Here is a 22,933-nt window from a genome sequence, read left to right on the forward strand (position 1 = left end):
GAAAACACTGTAAAGACCTGGAAGAGTAGATGGGACTGCTGCAGCATGGCTGAAACAGATGGGTATAAAAATTAGAATCCAAAAGATGCTTACAAGGTAGATAGCTGTGCCAAGAGGAGTGCTTTCAATGGAAGGGGTGAATGATGGAGGGGTTTGCTGGAGATGCAGACTAATCATGGGCAGGTGAACATGGGGTGGGGAGACAGGAATATGAGGAAAACAATCAGCTACTTTTTTTAGAGAGTACATGTTTTAGTCCAGCACTTTTCAATCTTTTATGTGCATGTGAATCATCTGGGATCTTGTTAAAGGATAGTTTCTATTCAGTGGATCTGTAGTGAGGACAGAGTTTCTACATTTTTCTCAAGTTCCAAGATGATGTTGATGCTGCTGGTTCATGAGCCACACCTCGAGTATGACAAAGACGTGGGCTCTGCATCTTGGCTCCCAGGTGTGCGGAAAATGCAGCTCGGGTGGTAAGAGGGATGCTGATGATGTGGGTCTTTTAAGTGGTGTGGCTAATAAAAGAGGGAAGCCTGTTTTCTTTATCATTTCCAGGGAAAATAAGCCAAAGCAGATGATATAGAAATGATATTGTATGAAGTAGACTGGCTTGGTGATTGGAAGACTGTAGGAACTAATCAAAACTGAAATCCTTCTGTTTCTCACATGGAAGACTGTAGGAACTAATCAAAACTGAAATCCTTCTGTTTCTCACATGTATCACCTGTCATCTTTAGAGTGCTTTGACTTACATTACTAATTATTAGAAAGGAAAATAGAAAGCTGTTTTTCAGTAAGTTGCTGTAGGTCTCTAGTGTTGAAAGGATACAAACAATATAGCAATATCTAAATGTCTGGTTTCTCCGTACTTGTTGACTGACTCATTCCTAGATGCTCTCTCTAACAACTATGTCTTAATTTCACCCATTTATTGTAAGAAACTGTACAATTCAGGGTTCTTGATTATAAACAAGCTAGAGGGAAAAAGTAAAGAGTCTAGTTAATTTATGAAGAAATGTCATTCTCTAGCTCAGAATTGATGGAAGGCAGAATCCAAGATGAGCATGGAAACTCCAAGCTCTGTCACTTCTCACCAAAACAGTGTTCCAGATTCCCCTTCAGTCATCCAGAATATTCTCCATGACCCTGCTTGCAGGACCCTCACCCTTGCTTTCCCACCTCAGTTCTCCTGAGTAGAAGGCACTGCCTTGCTTCCCACTTAGCTTGGAATTTCCTCCTGCTAGAAATATCTTCTGCAGAGACCAACTCAATCTAGTCCAAATAGAGACAACTTATCATAAAGCTACACATGAAACAATTAGGGACAAGTGTGTAGAAATTCAAAAGTAGGTGTCATAACAGTAGGATAACCACATAATTTGCCAGGAAACTGGGCCACTTTTGAGAATGAAAGGAATACAGCAGGCATGAACTGGTTCTACACTGAATAAGCCAAGATTCAAGGTCACCTTACTTGACAGGTGCAGACCTCACTGAGACTGAAGTGAGCAGAAGTTCTTGATTCGAAACAGTTTTAAAGGCACAGATTCATGGGTGCCCAGATTCACACCCAGACTTTCTACCTGAACATATAAGAGCTATAATGCACTCATTTCCCCCCTTTAAAACCCAAACCAACAAGACTGCTTTGCTTATAGTTTTTGTACTCTTCAAATTTTGTTATGGGTATGCATTGCTCGCTTCCTCAACAACCAATTTCCTTTGGGCATCCCCCAGCCCATCCCTTTTCAACAGCCTCTAGTTTCTGTTTGGATTCAGTGAAGCTAATCTGTCTTCAGTTATAACTGCGGCGTCTGAGACTGCTTCCAGCATGTGCATGTGATTGAGGCCCACCATCCTGGAAAGCCATCTGGGATCATGAGCAGTGGGCAGCATTAGGCTGGAAACAAGGTGGGGAACCCTCAGAAAGACAGAATTTAAGTTAGAATCTTGGTGACTCTAAGTTACTTGATTGAGCCTGTATACCTCTATACTTTTCACTTATTTGAACCAATAAATTTCCTTTTTAAGAAGGCAGACTCAGTTGTCTTTTCTGTTATTTACAATTGAATCCATCCAAATGAATACAACTTCAGTTTTCACAGTGCCCCATTTTGGGTCCTACAACTCCTTTGGTCAGCTCTCATTGTTAGCTGGCCAATTGTTCTCTTAGTTCTTATTTCAAATGCTAGAGAGGAAATGCGTTGGCTCAATTTATCTTTTTTCACCAGGCTCTCATCTTAAATCTATGGTTTGGCTGCCTTTGAGTCAGGTGCCCTGTAGGAACCGGTCACTGGGTTTGACTGGAACAGCTTCTGTCCCCTCTCAAAAGACCTATATCAATTTTCCTTCTGTTGGAGGACTAACAGGACAAGTATTGGGGCATTTGTATAAGATATAATCTTATACTCTGTATTAATTATAATCCTTGCTTTTTTACTATTTCACCCAAATAACTGATAGGTATCACAGAAATAATATAGAAATACTAGGAACTACTATAACTCATCTCTGGCATTTTAGAGAACACCCGTGAAGAAAAACCTGGATTTCAGAAAACTTCCCTTTCTTTTCTCATTTTTATTCCTTCCTTTTGCAATGTAATTATTATTATATGGAACCCATATCTGATGATGGTGAGTTTAAATGGATCAAAATTATTGCTCCTTAAAAGCAACACCAAAATTTGTAAGATATGATGCATGCTAATTAAAGTTCAAGAGCCCTAGGCAAGAAAAAAAGATAAGCCTTTGCTTAAGTTATGCAAAAGTGTATTAAATATTCAAGATTAATTAAAACCTAGGGAAAGATTTTTTTTAAGGGTGCCATTTAAAGTTTGCACAAAAGTTAATGCAATTATTATGAAATGTTTGCCATCAAGCTGGTTTGATGAATAAGGGAAGTCAATTAGTAACATAGTGAAATAAGAGTTAATTCATGTTGCTCTAGGTATTTTCTTTCCTTTGTTCTGTAAAAATCACTTATAACTGCTTAATAAGTATATGCCAATACCCACAGGTTCACAAAGTGATGGAAACCGTAATTCAATGGTATTTATTTATTTTCTAAAACTAATAATATTCCTCCCAAACCATATCCTGATGATTTCTACAGTGAAAGTTTCATTGGTGGGAAATCAGAAATTTTGATTTCTGGTGCTTATCTTTGTTAAAAGGAGAAGAAAGCCCATGTTTTACTGAACAGGATTTTTCTGATATATGAATGCTTGGTTAAAGAATCATCTTTCTATGTTAATAGCCCTGAGAAAGTTCTGGTTCTCACTTAGTTGACGTTTATTCTTCAATTCAGGACATACAACCTGGTATATAACTTTTCTTAAGTAGACATAGACATGCAGTGAGTGAGGTAGCAAAGTCACATGTTTCCAAGAACATCTCCTTTGTCCATCTGGCACAGTTTATTGATTTGAGGGCCATCACTCAGTAGGGAAGTGTTTTCCCAGAGCCCTAAGTACAGATGAATTTTCCCACATTAATGACAGTCTAAAACTTAGGAGCAGTGGCTGATAATCAGAATTAGGCTTTGTGGGCTGGCCTGGTAAACAAGTCCATCAGCAGCATATTTTTACGCCAAAAGGGCAAAACATACCTGAATTTCAAACAATTGACTGGCCAATGGACTTTTTCATTATCATCTGTTAGTAATGGAGTAAGACTCATTCAAAGACAAAAGGCACTTTCTCTGGAAAAGAAACTAGAACAAGTTGCCGACTTTCTACTGTACTACAAGTCCGGATAGTATTTAAAGGTAAAGAAATCGCTTTCGGCCTTGCCTCCAAGTCTGGGAGCACCAGCTTGACTCTCACTGGGGAATGGAGCCTAAAGCAGATCCTGCCCGGTGCTCTCTTAAACCTACTGTGCCTGATAGAAAATCAAAATTCTGCTAAACTCAGTGTTGAAAGTACGCATTACTAAATGGACCCAGAAATACTATGCTCAAAGCATGTTTCCTAAAAATAAAACATATTTAACCTATGCAGAAACATTTCCCTCAACACCAGTATTACAAAAAAATTCCAGCAGCTTTCAAACATTGAATCTGCAACCACCATATGACAGAAGATGTGAGCAAGTAAACAAATAGTCATTCAAATAAAAAGGTTCAGAGTGAGTGTTTATTTCCCGGGGTGGAGAATCCTTGCCCTCCTATCTTCACTCTACCCCCTGCCTGTCTTGCCATCTTCCAGCCTGCGAGCAAGTTCCCTGTGGCTCACCTTCTCACAGATTGGAAAGCTTTCAAACTCAAGCATGGCGCCACAGGAATGCCCCGCTTGCCTCCTGATGAGCCCTCCCCTCCACTCCTCCTGGCAGCGTTTCAGCCGTGTGGGCCCTATGTTCTGCCACAGAGATGCGGACAAGTGGCCAGGGTTATAGGGAGATTTTTTTTTCAAATGTTTGGTTGGAATATTAAAAAGGGGGGAGGAAACAAGCTCTCTGTTCTATATCATAGCACACTGTCTGGCAGGATGGCTCATTTTTATTTAATGACTTTATTTATAAAATGCCTCCTTCCAATTAAGTTTGAGAAGCGGGGCCAGGGGAGAAAGAGAAGGCAGAAGTTAATATATTTCCTGTGCCTGAGCTTGAAATTTGGCTTGAAGTTTCTTGGAAGCTTTATTATATTTGTTGGAAAGACAGGATTAGCCAACGTACCCAGCTGGAGCTTCCCTGTTAGATTGTTTACCAGCATTTTTGTGGGTATTGGCTTAGTATATGTTACCAGTATTATTACTATGTAGAATTCACAGAGATTTTTTCTTCATCTGGGCTCAGGTGTGGGCCAAGCAGCACACGAGCCTGTCGCATGCGTCCAGAGCTGGAGCCCTAGAAGACTAATTAGCTGTGGTCGCTCTGAAATTCACTAATCTGATGCCATGAGCTCTCTCTTGAGCCTTTGCTTTGCCATGTGCTGTGTTGGATAAAAAACTGACAAAAGGAGTCAGTTTTCCTTTCCTGCCTCATCATTTTATCAAAGGAACCTTAGAAGCAGAGGTTGTACCAGCTAGAAAAAGGTACAAATTAATGTTGGTGAATAATCCCAATGTTATCTTTGGGACAAGTAAAAAAAAGAAAAAAATAAACTAATAACTTGCTAATGGAATTAATTTGTCTAAAATTATAAATTGCACCATTCATAAAGTGTATATTGCCAGAAATGAAGGCAATAATTACTATTTAAGTTCAGTAAAACGAGAGGACTGTATGCAGAATATCATCTCTGTTGAGGTGTTGAGGTTTAAAAATTCCTCCAGCCATATGAAGTCATTCTAAAATATTAAGTATAATCTTTCCTTTTTTTTGAAAGAGAGAGAGAGAGAGAGCATGAGCGGGGGAGGGGCAGGGGAGAGGGAGAGAGAGAATGTTAAGTAGGCTCCATGCCCAGCTCAGAGCCCAGTGCGGGTTGAGCTGAGCCAAAATCAGAAGTTGGACGCTTAACCAACGAAGCCACCAAAGTACATATTGAACACCACAATTTTTGACATTAGAGTGAATTCATTAAGTATCACAGTGCTGTCAAGAGGAATAAAACAGAAGGGCAAAATAAAGTTAGAAATAGGGTATGTTCCGTTGCTCCCTGAATCTTTAGAGACATTTAATTTATTCATTAATTTGTTCATTTGACAATATTTATGGAGGAGCAGAAGAGATGCTGTAGTATTCATTTGTACACAACTCAGATGTTCACTTTTTTTTTTCTTTATTGAGATATAATTGACAAAATTGTAACACATTTAAAGTGTTAACAGTGTGATGATTTGGTATATGTATACACTGTGAAAGGATTCCCATAATCAAGTTAATTAACACATCCATCACCTCATACAGTTACCTTTTTTGTATGTGGTGAGAATGCTTAAGATCTGCTCTCTTAGCAATTTTCAGGTGTACAATACAGAATTGTTAACTTTGTCATCATGCTGTATATTAGATTTTTGGAACTTCTTTATCTTATAACTGAAAATTTGTGCTCTTTGACCAACCTTTTCCCATTTCCCCCACCCCGCGGCCCCTGGCAACTACCATTCCACTCTCTGTTTCTGTAAGTTTGGCTTTTGTGTATTTACTTATTTTTAGATTCCACATACTCATTTTGCTATATTTGTCTTTTTCTGTCTGGCTTATTTCATTTAGCATAATGCCCTAGAGATTGTCAGAAATGACAGAATTTCTTTCCTTTTTAAGGTTGAATAATATTCCATTGTGTGTATGTATATATCATATTTTCTTTATTTGTTAAGCCATTGATGATACTTACGTTGTTTCCGTATCTTGACCACAGTGAATAATGCTACAGTGAAAGATAGCTTCATATAACTTCATTCTGTCACTTTCTGACAGGTCACCATTGGCAGCAGAGATGCTGGAATGAACATTTGAAATTATTCTTATCCAGAAAGGCTATTTAAATGGATACATTTTAAAAGGGATTATGAAATACTGATACTGTATTAGTTTTCTAAATAGATTTCATGTTGCATATGTTTGACATTTGGAAATATTTGTTGGAAATTATATGCTGCACTAGTATTATATTATGAATAATTTCTGAGGGTAGTCAGGAATTCAAATTGTACAGCTCAGTTGCAGACATGAATTTGTAGGTGAGTACTCAAAATTTCTGTCAATATTTGTAAGCTAGTCCACTGAGAATACAAAATTCATCACAAAGAAAGAGTTTAGGGGGTGTTTTCTCAGCTCATCTCCTATAGATGAGAATAAAACAATGCCTGGTGATAGTAATGTGGGCCGCCCCAGAAAAGCCTGTCTCTGGAGTATAGAAATACACTTAAGAGGAACACAGATGGCATCTCTACTCAGAATTTAGTTTTGACCTTTATGAATTATATATTATCACTGTTTTGAATTAAGCTATTACTGACTCATTGTCGGTTTAGCAGCTAACAAATGAGTAGGTGTTTTGAAAATCAGTGTTTAGTATCATTTAAAATGTTATTTTAAAAGTTAATTTACACTGAGAGGATTTTCTAATATCCATGTTTCTCTTTGTAACTCATTCAAGACTATGCAAAGATATTGATGTTAGAGAAATAGGAAATATTACTGTGAAATAATTTTATAAAGAAATCTTAATAGATGATAGACATTACAGTTTCTTTTCTATATAGAAATGTGACATTGGAGGATTATCAGTATTTCTATTCAAGATTCAGTTACATCACCCATTTTTCTATTTAAAATTATTAAAATATAAGTTATAGTATATTTATCCACATCTAAATTGCACAGCTAAACTATCTGGATATCTGATATTTCCCTGTATGTGTGTGTATACATATACCGTATATAAAATATCAGTATATTATGTATATATATGTATACATACACGCATTTTATACACACAAGAGGGGGGGCGGGGAGGTGGTCCAAGATGGCAGCATAGGAAGACCTTGAACTCACCTTCTCGCATAGACACACCAAATCATTTTTCCCCCCAAAGCAACTAAATAATATTTATTNATAGACACACCAAATCATTTTTCCCCCCAAAGCAACTAAATAATATTTATTTGGAAAAGAATTAAAAACTTTTTTAAAAGATATTTCTGGACTATTTTGCTCTCTCCATTTTTGGGCAAACTGNTTTGGAAAAGAATTAAAAACTTTTTTAAAAGATATTTCTGGACTATTTTGCTCTCTCCATTTTTGGGCAAACAACAAACTTNTCCATTTTTGGGCAAACTGCATATGGAATAATTCTTGCTGAAAAGGAACAGAAAGCTAGCTGAACAGTTCCCTCTACAAGAAGGGATAAAAAGGCCACATCAAGATGGGTAGGAGAGGCAGAGAGGTGGTCTTGCCAAAAACCCCTTTGGTGCAGTGACACACAATAGGGAGGCATATCCTGGGTACACAGCTTCTCCCTGAGTATCAGGGGTCTGTGCCTCACATTGAACACTCCAACTCTTGGGACCTGCAGTGGAGAGATGAAGCCCTAAAAGCATCTGACTTTGGAAACCAGAGGGTCTTACGTTCAGAGGACCCTGGGGGCTGTGGTGATTTGAGATACTCTTTGTGAGGGGCTCACATGTAGACTTACTTATCCCAGGACACAGTGCAAAAGCAGCAGTTTGAGTGGTGACTGGATATTTTGTGAAAGAGACTCATTTGTTAATCTTAAAGCATCTGCCAGAGGGACAGGTACCAGTTGAGACTTTCTTCAGGAGCAAAGATGCTGGTGAGCACCATTTTTGCACTCTCTCTCTACCTTAATAGTGCAGGTGGGCACAAAGAGACAGTGTCTTGCTAAAGCCACAGGTGTACCCCAGCCTCAGCATGCCCCACAGCCTCAGTAAAGCTGGCAGATGAGTTCAGTCCACACAGATAATGCCCCTTGATCACCTAACCCTGGTGGCCAGAGGGGCTTGCATTCCTGGGCCCCATGGAACTATAATAATAAGAAAGATAATTCTGTGCTACCACATACAGAGCACTGCACAGAAAGCAGAGTCAAACACATACCCCCAGTTTGCTTGTGAAAAAGACCCATCTACTTGTCCTGGAGCTTCAACCTGAGAAACAGGCTTCAGAGGTGCTCTTAAGTAATGTAGGCAGGGAGACATCATCTTTGAGCCCTCCCTAAAACTCTTCATTGCTGTCTGGTACCTGCCAGAAAAGAGCTTATGCACCTGTCTGAAGCCTGATTCTTGCAACTGTTGCCCAGAGGACACCTCCAGATATTCTTGTCTGAAAGTCAGCAGGGTTTACAGTTGTGGCCCATAGGACTATATATGTTTGCATACTTTAAATCTGCTGCCTGTGGGTATAGCTTCTAATAATAGGATTTATTCCAGGGATACAAGGATGGTTTGATGTCCACAAATCAACATGACACAACCATTTTAACAAAATGAAGGATAAAAAAAAATCATATGATCGTATCTATAGATGCAGAAAAGGCAAAATTAAACATCCATTTATGATAAAAACTCTCAACAAAATGGGTATAGAGGGATGATAACTCAACATAATAAAAGCCATATATGACAAACCCACAGCTAACATCATACTCAATGGTGAAAAGCAAAAAGCTTTTCCTCCAAGATCAAGAACAAGACAAAGATGTCCACTTTTACCACTTTAATTCAATAGAGTTTTGGAAGTCCTAGCCACAGCAATTAGGCAAGAAAAAATTTAAAAAATCATCCAAATTAGAAAGGAAAAAGTAAAAGTGTCACTATCTGCAGCTGACATGATACTACACATAGAAGACCCTAAAGAATCCACCAAAATCTGTTAGAACTAATAAATGAATTCAGTAAACTTGCAGGACACAAAATCAGTATATAGAAATCTGTTGCATTTTTGTACACTAATAATGAACTGTCAGGAAGAGAAATTAAGGAAGCAATTCCATTTATAATTGAAATCAAAAAAGAATAAAAGACCTCAGAATAAATTTGACTGAGGAGGTGAAAGATCCATATGCTAAAAAGTATGAGACATTGATGATNAACTGTCAGGAAGAGAAATTAAGGAAGCAATTCCATTTATAATTGAAATCAAAAAAGAATAAAAGACCTCAGTTAAATTTGACTGAGGAGGTGAAAGATCCATATGCTAAAAAGTATGAGACATTGATGATAGAAATTGAAGAAGGCACAAATAAGTGGAAGGATATTCATGTTTGTGGATTGACAACATTAATATGGTTAAAATGTCCATACTACCCAAAGCAATCCACAGATTCAATGAAATCTCTATCAAAATTTCACTGACATTTTTTGCAGAAGTAGAACAAATAATTCTAAAATTTTTTGGAACAACAAAAGACCCCAAATAGCCAAAGCTGGAGGTATCACACTCTCTGATTTCAAACTATACTACAAAGCTATAGTAATCAAAACAGTGTGGTATTGGCATAAAAACAAACGGATGCAAAAATCAATGGTAGAGAATTGAGAGCCCAGGTATAAGCCCACACATACATGGTCAGTTAATGTATGACAAGAGACAAGGGGAAAGGATAATCTCTTTAATAAATGATGCTGGGAAAACGGGATAGTTACATGCAAAGAACGTAACTGGACTTACACCATACACAAAAATTAACTCAAAGCTGATTGAAAACTTGAATGTAAAACCCAGAACTATAAAACTCCTAGAAGAGACATAGGTAGTAAGCTCCTTGACATTGGTCTTAGTGTTGAATTTTTGGATCTGACTTCAAAAGCAAAAATAAACAGATGAGATTACATCAAATTAGAAAGCTTCTGTACAGCAAGGAAATCATCAACAAAATGAAAAGGCAGCCTACCGAATGGGAAAAAAAGCTTGCAAATCATACAAGGGGTTAATATCCAAAATATGGAAACAAGTCAAAGGACAGCAAAAAAAAAAAAAAAAATCTGATTAAAAAATGGGCAGAGATACAGCAAAAACTAAGGATGTACTGTATGGTGACTAACATAATAAAAAATTATTATTAAAAAAAATGGGTAGAGAACCTAAATAAGCATGTTTCCAAAGAAGATATGCAGGTGGCCAACAGGCACATGGAAAGATGTTCAACATCACTAATTATCAGGGAAATGCAAATCAGAACCATAATGAGATATCACCTCACACTTGTTAGAAATGCTGTTATCAAAAGGATAAGAAATAACAAGTTTTGGGGGGGCTGTGGTAGAAGGGGAATCCTCATACACCATTGATGGTAGTAAAAATTGGTGCAACTTCTATGGAAAACAGTACAGAGGTTCCTCAAAAAATCAGAAGTAGAATTACCGTATGACCCAGCTATTCCACTTCTGGGTTTTTATCCAAAGAAATGCTGATTTGAAAGGATATATTTACCCCTATGTTCATAGCAGCATTATTTACAATAGGCAAGAAATGGAAACAACAAAAGCGTCCATCAGTGGATAAATGAATAAAGAAGATATATATACATATATATGTATGTATGTATATATACACTAGCCGTCTTATTTTTTATTTATTTATTTATTTATTTATATGAATATTAATACTACCAGGCCATAAAAAAAAAAGGAACTCGCCATTTGTGACAACATAGATGGCCCCTAAGCATATTATGCTAAGTGAAGTAAGTCAGACAGAGTAAGAGAAATACTGTTTAATTTATTTATATGTGGAATCTAAAAAACAAAGCAAAACAAAACTCCCTGGGTACAGAGAGCAGATTGGTGGTTATCAGAAAGGAAGTGTCTTGCGGGGTGGATGATACAGGTGAAGGGTCAATTGTATGGTGATAGATGGTAACTAGATTTATTACAGTGATCATTTTGTAGTGTATACAAATATCGAATTATTATGATGATGCCTGAAACTAATACAATGTTATATACCAACTTTATCTCATTAAAAAAAGAAGAAATTTATAAATAATGGGCCTAAATTACAGATACTGATATAATATATATACATATATATACTGATATATACTACTGATTGTATCTATATTATTACCTATAATAATATAGATAATATATTTATATTATTACCTATAATAATATAGATAATATATTTATATTATTTATAATATTATTTATGTTATAGATATAATCACTATTCCAGGACCCTGAAGCAATTTTTTACCATGCAGGCATCCTGAACTTATAATCATTCTATATTAAAAGCAAACAAGCACATGTCTTATTCCTGGGATGTTTAGACCTTGTTTATACCCTGACTTATACAGTCTCTTTAACTGAGAAATCATCAAACTGAAGGCTTGAGCAGGATCACTAATTCTGACCCCATCTTAGTAGATAATAATCACAGATAATTAAGTGAACTTAACTGCACTTATGTGCATAATACCTTCTTCACATAGAGGGTGGATTGTTAATTCCCAGAAATGGACATAGATAACACATCAGAATTACCACCTTTAACATCTTACTTGAAATACATGTAGTTTCCCAAAACAGTAAATACTTGAGCATATTTTTTTGTAAACCCTCAAAATACTTTTTTTTTTTTTTACTATTGCTTTGGAACAGAGCTTTCTGACTGTAAATACCTGATGTCAATTTTTTGTAAAGATTTTTTTTTTATTTGAAACAGAGAGCATAAGTGGGGNTACTATTGCTTTGGAACAGAGCTTTCTGACTGTAAATACCTGATGTCAATTTTTTGTAAAGATTTTTTTTTTTATTTGAAACAGAGAGCATAAGTGGGTAAGTAGGGCAGAGGGTGAGGGAGAAGCAGACACCGCTGCTGAGCAGGGAGCCCGATGTGGGACTTGATGCCAGGACTCTGAGATCATGGCAGATGCTTAACCAACTGAGCCACCCACAGGCCCCTAAGGTCAATTTTTGAAGATGAGTTTGCTAAAAAGGAAAAAGTCGTAATTCCAGGTCCTTTGTTGGAAATCATCTGTAGATAAGGATTGATTGAGCTACTTTCCTAACCTTTCCTAACCTGTAGTCATGGACTACAAACAGGATTGAATAGGGGTTGCTAAGGCTTTAAAGGCAGGTCACTGTCAGACTCTTAAGTGTCCATATGTATGACAGGCTAAGGTATGTAGATTTTTTGATTAATGGTCTCTTCTGGTTGCAAGACATATGATGAAAAATTAAAAAAAATAAAAGGCACACTTTGACCACCCTTAAGATCCTTTTCCCAATTCACAAAATTAGGTAAACACCTAAATGCCTGTGGTTGTTATGCCAGTGAAGGGATTTAGTTCACAGGTATCTCTTAATCAAGTTAGCCCAGCTAGGCTGATCTTTGTTGCAAAGATCATGGAATCAGCCAAGCAGTAGCTTATATACCCAAAGAAAAATCTGATTAAAATGCTTAATATCCTGATCATACTTTTCATAATCTTAATAATTATAGAGTACATAAGACTTATATTTCTTGAAGTGGTTCCAAAACTACTTTTCCCATTGTATGTATATTTGATGAATAAGCAGTTTCATAAACCTCCTTTCCCTCCCTCCACTGCTCCAGTGTTAAAGCTAATTTTATCACCTTCTACCTTTTCTTACTGTGGATATTCACAAACCCTTGGCCCATTAGTTCTTCATCTTTGCAGACTTCAACCCCTGGATCACTGTTACTCCAGTAACTCTTCTGTCCTATCTTTTGCAGCTTTCAATATCTGTTTAGTTTAACCAAAGGCCGTTCAAGTGGAGTTTTATTTATAAGATAATTGCTTTTGTTTTCAGATAATGAAAAAAATACATGTTTAAAAGAAGTATTTCTACACTGTGTAAAAACTTTATAATCCTACTTATTGTTTCCACACAATGACTATTGCCTTTATATAAGCACTGCCCAGGGTTAGATTAGGCAGGTAGGTATTAAGAATAGAGAGGATTTAAGTTGTGTTTTCATTGTTATTATAGTCATTTATTTATAGTCTCTTTTATCATCATAACGAAAGAGAATGTCTTCATATTGTAACTAGTTAAAATATTATTATGAAAAATTTCCTATGACAAGCCTCTGGATCCCTCTCACCTTTGACAGCTCCCATCCTAACTCACTCATCTCTCCTGAAAAGGCCCAGAAACCAGAGACAGAATATTCCATTAACATCATTAGACACTCCCTGATCTGAACAGTCAGCTCTCACCAAGCAGCCATCTATTTGCTCTCTACTCCATTGTTGAAATCATCCACATGTAATGTAACATGTGGATACTCCTATATATCCTTCAGTTTTCTCTGACAAAAATTCTTGTTGGTACCTGTTGACTCAAATATATCTGTTCACCTCTCGTTCCATATGCCCAAGAAGGATGATTAATCCCTGAAGGGATTAATTTCATGTTTGATTTTTTTTTTTTAGCTTTCAGTTTTTTAAATTAAATTAATTTTTTTGAGTGTAGTTGACACACAGTGTTATATTAGTTTCAGGAGTACAGCATAGTGATTCAACAAATTTATTCATTATGCTGTGCTCACACATAAGTGTAGGACCCTCTGTCACCATACAACACCATTACAGTACCTTTGACTATATTCCTTATTCCTGTGACTTATACAATCCATAACTGGGGGGCCTGTTCTTATCAGCCTTGTTGATTGAGGGGCTGTCTTCCTGTTGATTTGATCATTTATTACTTGATTTTGTTCTAGCCTTCAGATATTTCATGTTCAATTTCCAACTGAACCTAATAGTGTGCATTTTATTTATTCCAACATTAAACATAATCTTATAGCTCAAAAACTTCAATGTTGTTTGACTTCAAATGCTAATGTGTAAACTTCTTTTATCATATAATCTTCATAAAGATTTATTATATAGTATATCTCATTTCTAATTACTTTAAGATTAGGCATTTAAAAATTAGTAATACAACAGTGGAAGTTTTATCCTGAGCCCCTGTGCTTACGGACCAGGATTCTGTATCCATCAGTAATGGAGCTGGGTAGCAAAGATGTATGTACCATAGTGCTTATTTTACTTTTAAACCAGTCAATTGTGCTTTTTATTAAAAAAAAAAGCAGAAATAATTTGAAAGCTTGTATGTAAATACTTACTATTCTCCATTTTTTTTATGGAGTTACTTAAGCATTTCTCATGTATGATTCCAATATTAAAGATTGAAGCCCCAACCTGCTCAGTGCCCTTTTGGGTGTTGGGTGGTGGTGGTGGTAGTGTGTGTGTGTGTGTGTGTGTGTGTGTGTGTGTGTGCATGTGTGTATGTATGTATGTAATGCATATAAAAAACACTTGTTATTGAATATGATCATTTTGAAGTCCCTTGGCATGACTTTTCTGATTGTGCTTCAAATCAGAAAACTTAGTCAAAATGCTTAGTTACTCCTTTCCATTGAGCAAATATCTCCTTCAGTTTCCACCCTAGCACTTTTTTTTTTAAAGATTTTATTTATTTATTTGACAGAGGTAGAGACAGCCAGTGAGAGAGGGAACACAAGCAGGGGGAGTGGGAGAGGGAGAAGCAGGCTCCCAGTGGAGGAGCCTGATGGGGGCTCTNTGAGAGAGGGAACACAAGCAGGGGGAGTGGGAGAGGGAGAAGCAGGCTCCCAGCGGAGGAGCCTGATGGGGGCTCTATCCCAGAACGAGTGCCGGGATCACACCCTGAGCCGAAGGCAGATGCTTAACAACTGCGCCACCCAGGCGCCCCTCCACCCTAGCACTTTTAATTTGTTCTCATATGTCCTCCACATCTAGTCCCACCAACCAGAATCTCTCTGTTTAGTTCCATGGTTAGACCAGAAGATGTTTAGAAAGACAATGTCTCCGAAGTCATTGTACCTACACCTGAGGTCTTTATGTAAGAGCTTTGTAATTCACATTATTTCTGCCTCCCTGCCTCCACCAGTCAGTCATGTTTTAAGAGGTCTGGGAATGAGCCTGCTTTGTTTATCACTGTGTATTCAATGTCTAGTCTAGGCAAAACCTTGTGAGAGATTTTTATTGGATAAGTGAAATTGTTGAATGAGCAAATGGATGAATGATCCCATCCTCCTCCTCTAATTATAAGTGACATTAAGTCATCACAAATAGATATCATGCCAAGCAATTTGATAAGGGACCAAAAATCTCAGAGGAGAGAGGAACCAGTTGTAACCAGGAGTGTCTGGAAAGGTTTCATGGAATATGGGTTCTTTGAAGAGATGAAGGTGAACTAAGCTTGTGTGGACAAAACGGATCTGATCAGAGGAAAGTGAGGCAAAGTTGACTGAGTAGGGAGTACTCAAAAATGTAGGACGTGTTTGAGAAAGTTGAACAATAGTTTGGCTAAAATATAATAATACAACCATCTGGCCACACGTTGGAAGTTTGAATGCAAAGCCGGAGATCGGGCATTTTCCTGGGTAGGTAACCAACAGAAAAAAAAATAACAGGGAGTAGATAAGGTTCATACTCTTCACATAGAAAACACATGGGATTGAATGGCAGCTACAATACAGCACACGAAGGGAAGTACTAATGGAAAATAGACATTTTTCTGGGATGCTTTTACTCTTCAAAATGCAGGCACGTGTACGATGCCCTTGATTGATTTTCCTGGAGGGCTCCAGGCAGCCAGACTTTATCTTTCCTGGGCTTCAGGAAGAGGGCAAGGTTAAAACTGCATCAAAGTGTGGAAACAGCCCAATTGGTTTGTTTGTGATGGCTTCCACTTTTTATAGGAAAACTTAAATATATAATTCTTAGGAGAGAATGATGAAAGAGAGGACATAAAGCGGGGGAAATCCGTCATAATTTCAGGTTGCAGTAGAATAAAAGTAATTTGTAAAATTCATTTTCAAACAAACATTTAAAATGCAAAGAACAGTACAAATAAAGTATATACTTATTTAATTGGCTCACATTAAAAGAAATACTGAATAGTAACTCTACAGCTTAATTTGTTATTTGACAAATGGTGAATTAGGGCAATTGAAGCAATCACAAAGAGTCTATCTTGAGTTTATTTTTGCATGAAGACGTCCCAGAATATTCTGTCCCACAGTGTGCCATCAGGACCTCACCCAAGACTTGAGCCTTGAATTCTGTCTTTTGAACTGCCATTATTCACTTAAAACATAGATTTATACTTTATACTTTAGAAAGAAAGAGGGATAAGAGGAAGAACTCTCCCATTGTTTTATTTCTTACTTATGTGATATCTGTTGTTTGACCTTGTATATGTTAGAAGTGAAAGTGAGGATAGATTTTAGAATTTGAGATCTGATTCTGTTTACTCTGGTGTTTCCCAACCCATGTTCTCTCCACTTGTACTTTGAACCTAGTACAATTATTTTTTTTTCAGGAAACATTTTGACAAATGGATTTTGTATTTAATTTAATGATAAAAATGGAGAAAAATGACCTACCTTCAGTGAGGTCACAGTCTGGGAAGAAAGAGGTTCAATAATCACCCAGTTAATTAGCTTGATTGTAAAATGGAGGCCTCCAGTTCGAAGAATTTCTGTTGAACAATTTTTTAATTAACTCAGGATTAACCCATCTTTTCAGTGAAGTTGCTTAGAATAAGAGAAGCTTCCATTCTCAGGTGTTATTCTTAGGTACATATATAGGTACATGTAAATGTGAGTTTATAATTCAATGTATAATTTTAGAGATGCACCATTTTGCCAGCACAAGATAGCATTCCACTGTGGAGATATTTGCAAGATAAATAGAAAGTAAAGCTCATCTCCTAAGCAAGCACTTATCAGTCATCTACCAAGAAATGGGCACTGGTATTCTACACATGAAGTCACCATGCCCCGGAGCAGCTCCCAATCTAGGGAAGGAATTAAACAGATAAAGAAATCATCATATACACTGTGGTGAGTGCTTCTCAGCATGGAGGAGGGAGCATCTACTTCCATCTGAGGGTGCAGAGATGGTCTCCAGAGGACACGGAATAGGCAGGATAGTTTGGGTGAAGGGAACAGCATGGGCAGCTGATTAGGGGAAGTGCAGCTCATTTCCTAAGATTGAAAAGGTAATGTCTTAGTTCATTTGGGCTGATATAACAAAATACCATGAGTGGCTTATAAACAATAAACATTTGTTTCACACAGTTCTGGAGTCTGAGAAGCATAAGATCAAGATGCTGGCAGATTTGGTGTCTGGTGAAAGCCTGCTTCCTAGACAGCTATCTTACCACTGCAGCCTCACATGGTGGAAGGGAAGGGAACACTCTGGGGCCTCTTCTATAAGGGCACTAATTCCATGCATGAGGGCACTGCCCTCATGACCTAGTTACCCCTCAAAGGCCCCACCTCCTAATACCATCACCTTGGTGGTTGGCATTTCAACATATGAATATTGGGGAAACACAAACATCCAGATCATGTCAGGCAGTATTGTTGACCCCTTCTCATTCTATTTTGTTTGGGAAATAAATATTTATTTCTACCAACAAGCTACAAACCTTGTATTAGTTCTGTGTAAACTAACCAGCAAAGATGAGTATTGATTCTTACCTCCTCTGTTACAACAGAAGTGATTTCCCTCAGCTATACAGGCAAACGCTGTCTCTTTTGGATCCTACCCCTTATACCTTCAGTGAAACTCTACACTATATTTCCTTTTCTCCCCTGTATATTGCACTGCAAGCTTCTAACCAGATCATTGCCATTACCCATTAAACATGCTCGAATCTGTCCCATGGTATCTTGGTTCCATACATAAGTCCCTATACCTCAGCTTCCCTTGACAGTGAAAACTTCTAGAACAGTTGTCTGTATGTAGTTCCACACTTCCACTTAATCCGGGCCGCTCCAGTCTTTTGCCTCCATCACTCAACCAAGACAGCCCTCCTCAATGGTCACTAATGACCTGTGTCTCTTAGCAAAATGGACCTTTACTTTTTCCTTGTTTCTCCTCTTGGATCCCTGTGGCATTATAAGTCAGTTTTTCTTTCTTGAAACAAATCTCTTACATTAGTTCCCATGACATCACACTCTTTTATTTTTCTCTTATTTCTTTGGATTCTGCCTTCTGCCACTGGTTTTCTTTCGTAGGCTTGTTCTTCTTTCTTCATGCAGGCATGAAATGTGGGCTCCTGAAGACTCGGTACAAAGCTTGCTTCTCCTTCTGCTCTTACCCTCACATTAGGCAGTCTCATCCATACCCATGGATTCAGTGTCTTTGTACTCTATAAACACTCTCAAATTTAAATTTTCGGGCAAGGCCTGTCTTTTAATATATCCAGGTTTATTTAATAGGCGCCTCACCTGGAACACCTGCAAGGTTGAGCACATCTGCCATTCCTTACATCCTGAAATCTGGCCTGACCCCATTGTTTTCTACATACAAAGTAACATATGATTACCTACCTTTATTCTTTAGGTTAAGAGACCATTAAAATGTCTTTCAATTTTAAAAGCACTTTATAACAGAATTTCTCAACCTCGGCAATATCAACATTTTGGGCCAGGTAATTCTTTGTTGTGAAGGTCACTCCTATACATTATGGGTTGTTCATCAGCATCCCTGCCTGAACTATACCCGGGAGATGCCATTAGCACCCTCTTCCAGTTGTGACAACCCGATTGTGTCCAAACATTGCCAAAGGCCTTTCAGAGAAGAAAAACCAGCCTTGATTAAGAACCACCACTGCTTTACAGGGCAGACAAGAAAGTAAGGTGTTTTTATTAAAAAACAGAAATCACACTGAAGTTTTCATGGTGTCACTGGAACAGAAGATTTAAGATAGGAAAATAATAAGAAATATAGTAAGTGAATTATTCAGGATAGGTCTGAGATGATCACATTATGTATAATTTATGAACCATCAATATTTCCAAAGTTAGGTTCAAGCTGTGAATTCCCTCAGTTATCAAAAATGCTCTTCATAAAATTTGCCCAAGAAAGGATTTGTCGTATCACCTCACACCTGTTAGAATGGCTGTCATTACAAAGACAAGAGGTAAATGTTGGCAAAGATGTGGAGAAAAGGAAACACTTGTCCACTGTTAGTGGGCATATAAATGAGTGGAGCCACTGTGGATAACAGTATGGAGGTTCCATGAAAAATTATAAATAGAACTATCATGTGATCCAGCAATCCCACTTCTGGGTATATATCTGAAGGAAATGAAACCACCACCTTGAGATATCCTTACCCCCATATATGGAAACAAGTGTCCATCAGCTAATAAATGGCTAAAGAAAGTGTCACACACACACACACACACACATACACACACAGGAATATTATTCAGCCATAAAAAAGAAGGAAATTCTGCCATTTACAATAACATGGATGGACCTTGAGGGCATTAGCTAAGTGAAATAAGTCAGAGACAAATACTGTATAATCTCACTTTCATGCGGTATCTAAGAAAAAATGAACTCCTAGAAACAGAACAGATTGGTGGTTGCCAGAGACATGCAGCCTGTGGGGAGGATGGGTGAAGGTAGTCAAAAGGTACAGACCTCCAGTTATAAGATTATTGTGCTCTGGGGATGTACTGTACAACATGGTGACCACAGCTAATGATACTATATGGTATATTTGAAAGTCACTAACAGAGTAGATCTTAAAAGTTCTTACCCCTCCCCCCAAATTGTGATAATGTGAGGTGATGGATGGTAACTTATTGTACTGATCATTTCACAACATATATATATATATCACACCATTTTGTTGTACATCTTAAACTAACGTATGTTATATGCCATTTATATCTCAGTAAAACCAGGGGATGGGGAGTATTTGTCTAGTGAGAACCAAGAAACCATATCTGGGCCTTGGTGATAGCACCTGACTATTTTAGAGCATTTCTTCCCTCCACTCCTCCACCTCTAAACCACAGGCACACTGTTTCTTGAAGTCACATACTTACCACTGTCACTTAGTCCCTGGAATGCACCATTCGCATAACCCTTTTTCATCCTTCAGAACATTGATCAGGCATCACTTTCCCAAAAGGCGTTCCCTGCAACTCCAAAGTCACCTCTGTTTTATGCTGTCTTAGAACTGTGCTCCGTTCCTTCTGCACATAACCTAACTTTATCACTGAATATACATTTGGATGAGTATTTGAATATTTATTACACTCACTAGACTTTAAACAAGTATGTAAGAAATAAACTGTAAAACATGAATCCCTTGCAGCAATGTGTATGATTAAATAGAAAGAAAGGAAAGAAAGGAAGGGAGGAAAGAAGGAAGGAAGGACAGAAAGAAGGAAGGAAGACGTCAGGCACATGGGTTGCTACCCTGCCCACCAATAGCACAGGATATTTGAAATCAACGCCACATTAAAATAAACCCTCGAAGGATTGGTCATCCTTAAGGTATAGTATATTTCCCCTGTGTCATGCAACTTCCCGTACACCATAATTTAAATTCCCATTAGCATCTTAAATACTGTTTTTCAGCATGTTAAATTCCCTGGGTGAATAGACATACCTTAAAGTTTAAGAAAAAAGTATGTTTAAGTGGTGAATGCATTAATTATTTGAAATTTTACTTTGTTCCTCAAAATTTCACAGGTTTTAAACTGAAAATTCTACCTATAGCTGGTGAGAGTTGGAATATAGTTGTAGGCAATATTAGTAGATTATTTGGTCCTTGTGTGTTTACTTTACTGTTGGATCAACAGAGGAAAGGGCTGTGATCCTCAGGTCATCCTGGAACATTCCCTCGGTGACAAGAGTGAAGCCTCATGTTTGCTTGGCGAATCAATAAGAAAGAGACCGTTGGGCAAAAATGTTGAATACTGAATTTGACACTTGTCTTGGAAAGACAAGTTGTGAATGTCATACTGGAATGTAATGTTACCTATGAAATTTTCAACCTTTTTCATATTTTCATATCATTTGGAATTTCTTGTGAGCCTGCTTTCTCCTCCATGTCCTACAAATTGCAATAAAATGATGTGCCTCTGGGTGTTTGCAAACTGCCTGTGGGTAGACAGTTGCTATGTCCATATCCAGAACTGCGAATGTCTAACAGAAAGTCGAAATATCAAAATCTAAAAGCAAATCCTTTTCTTTGGTAAATCTTCATATTTTATGATCTAGGGAGAAACAATGGCAAAATTTGGACGTGTTTGAATATTTAAGAACCATGAAATTAGTATCTATTAAAGTAACAATGTGTTGTTGTCATTTTAAGTAATATATATGCACTTTAAAGTATTGGGAAACTTTTTCATACTCCAGAAGTACATTAGCAGTCCACTAAAATAATGAAAAACTAATTGCAAAAAAGTGAAGGAGAGATACTGAAACTTATTGAAGGTCACAGAGCCAGAAAGGTTGGAATTCAGAGTAGAAAGTGGAAAAGTAAGTTATTGATGACTATTCACGAGGGCTTCATGTTCAGGGTTATGCCTTCTCTGTATTTGTTAATAGTTGTAGTATGATATCCCACAGTGGCTGAGCTTAATGCCTTAGCAAAAATTTCCCCTTCAAATAACAATTTTTTCTTTTTATATGTTAATTTAAAGTAGCTATATGGAAATAGAATCCTATGCATGACTGCTAGAATAAAATCCTGGTCCCCCCCCCCAATTATTGTAATGTGGAGTATTTTTTTAAATCCTTCCACATTTATTTCAAAATTAAGTTGACATGTTGCCTACCAAGATATGTAGGCTGGTATAGCTACCTTGTCCTAAAGTTTGAATTCTCNTGACTATTCACGAGGGCTTCATGTTCAGGGTTATGCCTTCTCTGTATTTGTTAATAGTTGTAGTATGATATCCCACAGTGGCTGAGCTTAATGCCTTAGCAAAAATTTCCCCTTCAAATAACAATTTTCTTTTTATATGTTAATTTAAAGTAGCTATATGGAAATAGAATCCTATGCATGACTGCTAGAATAAAATCCTGGTCCCCCCCCAAATTATTGTAATGTGGAGTATTTTTTTAAATCCTTCCACGTTTATTTCAAAATTAAGTTGACATGTTGCCTACCAAGATATTTAGGCTGGTATAGCTACCTTGTCCTAAAGTTTGAATTCTCCCTTCTAATTTCTATATTGAGAGAGATGGATTTCTCCAGTGCTTTTTCAAGGAAAAAAGAAATCCATAATAATAATAAATTCATATTTAATGGTTCGTAATATCATCTACATATGGTTTTATATATACTTTTAACATATTCAAAAATGAAGGTTATGCCAGTTCTGAATATAATTGGTATATCTATATTAATGAGGAGAGGCTGACAAGGACAAGAAGGAAAGCTGTTTTGATTATCTAAGGTAGTGGAACATAAAGTAATTTTTTTTAGTTCTTTTAAAGTGTTTTGTGTCTTTAGTTGCACATGAGGACACCTGCCACTCTGGGAAGTCATAGCACTTCAAATAAATGAGCCACAGTCTGCCATGCTCTGAAAACCAAACTCCAGGGTTCTGGGCAGCTGCCCAGCCTCTTCTTCTCCCTCTTTAGACCATAGAGATGACCTGAAACATCAGCTTCCCTTTTAACTATCACACCGCACGTTATCTTGTGTATTATTTGTGTATCTGGTGTGTGTGTGTGC

At 37.3% G+C, this 22,933-nt stretch overlaps 1 protein-coding gene across 1 annotated transcript in view; it reads left to right on the forward strand.

The window, feature by feature from the left end:
* CNTNAP2 (contactin associated protein 2) overlaps positions 1 to 22,933 on the forward strand; it is a 1,777,718-nt gene that overhangs the window by 966,112 nt on the left and 788,673 nt on the right. The window contains exon 11 of the mRNA XM_034648877.1: positions 312 to 476. Coding sequence (XP_034504768.1) covers positions 312 to 476 — 165 coding nt within the window. The remainder of the gene's footprint in view (positions 1 to 311; positions 477 to 22,933) is intronic.

The sequence above is a fragment of the Ailuropoda melanoleuca genome, chromosome 1, assembly GCF_002007445.2.
Source record: "Ailuropoda melanoleuca isolate Jingjing chromosome 1, ASM200744v2, whole genome shotgun sequence".
NCBI classification, from domain to species: domain Eukaryota; kingdom Metazoa; phylum Chordata; class Mammalia; order Carnivora; family Ursidae; genus Ailuropoda; species Ailuropoda melanoleuca.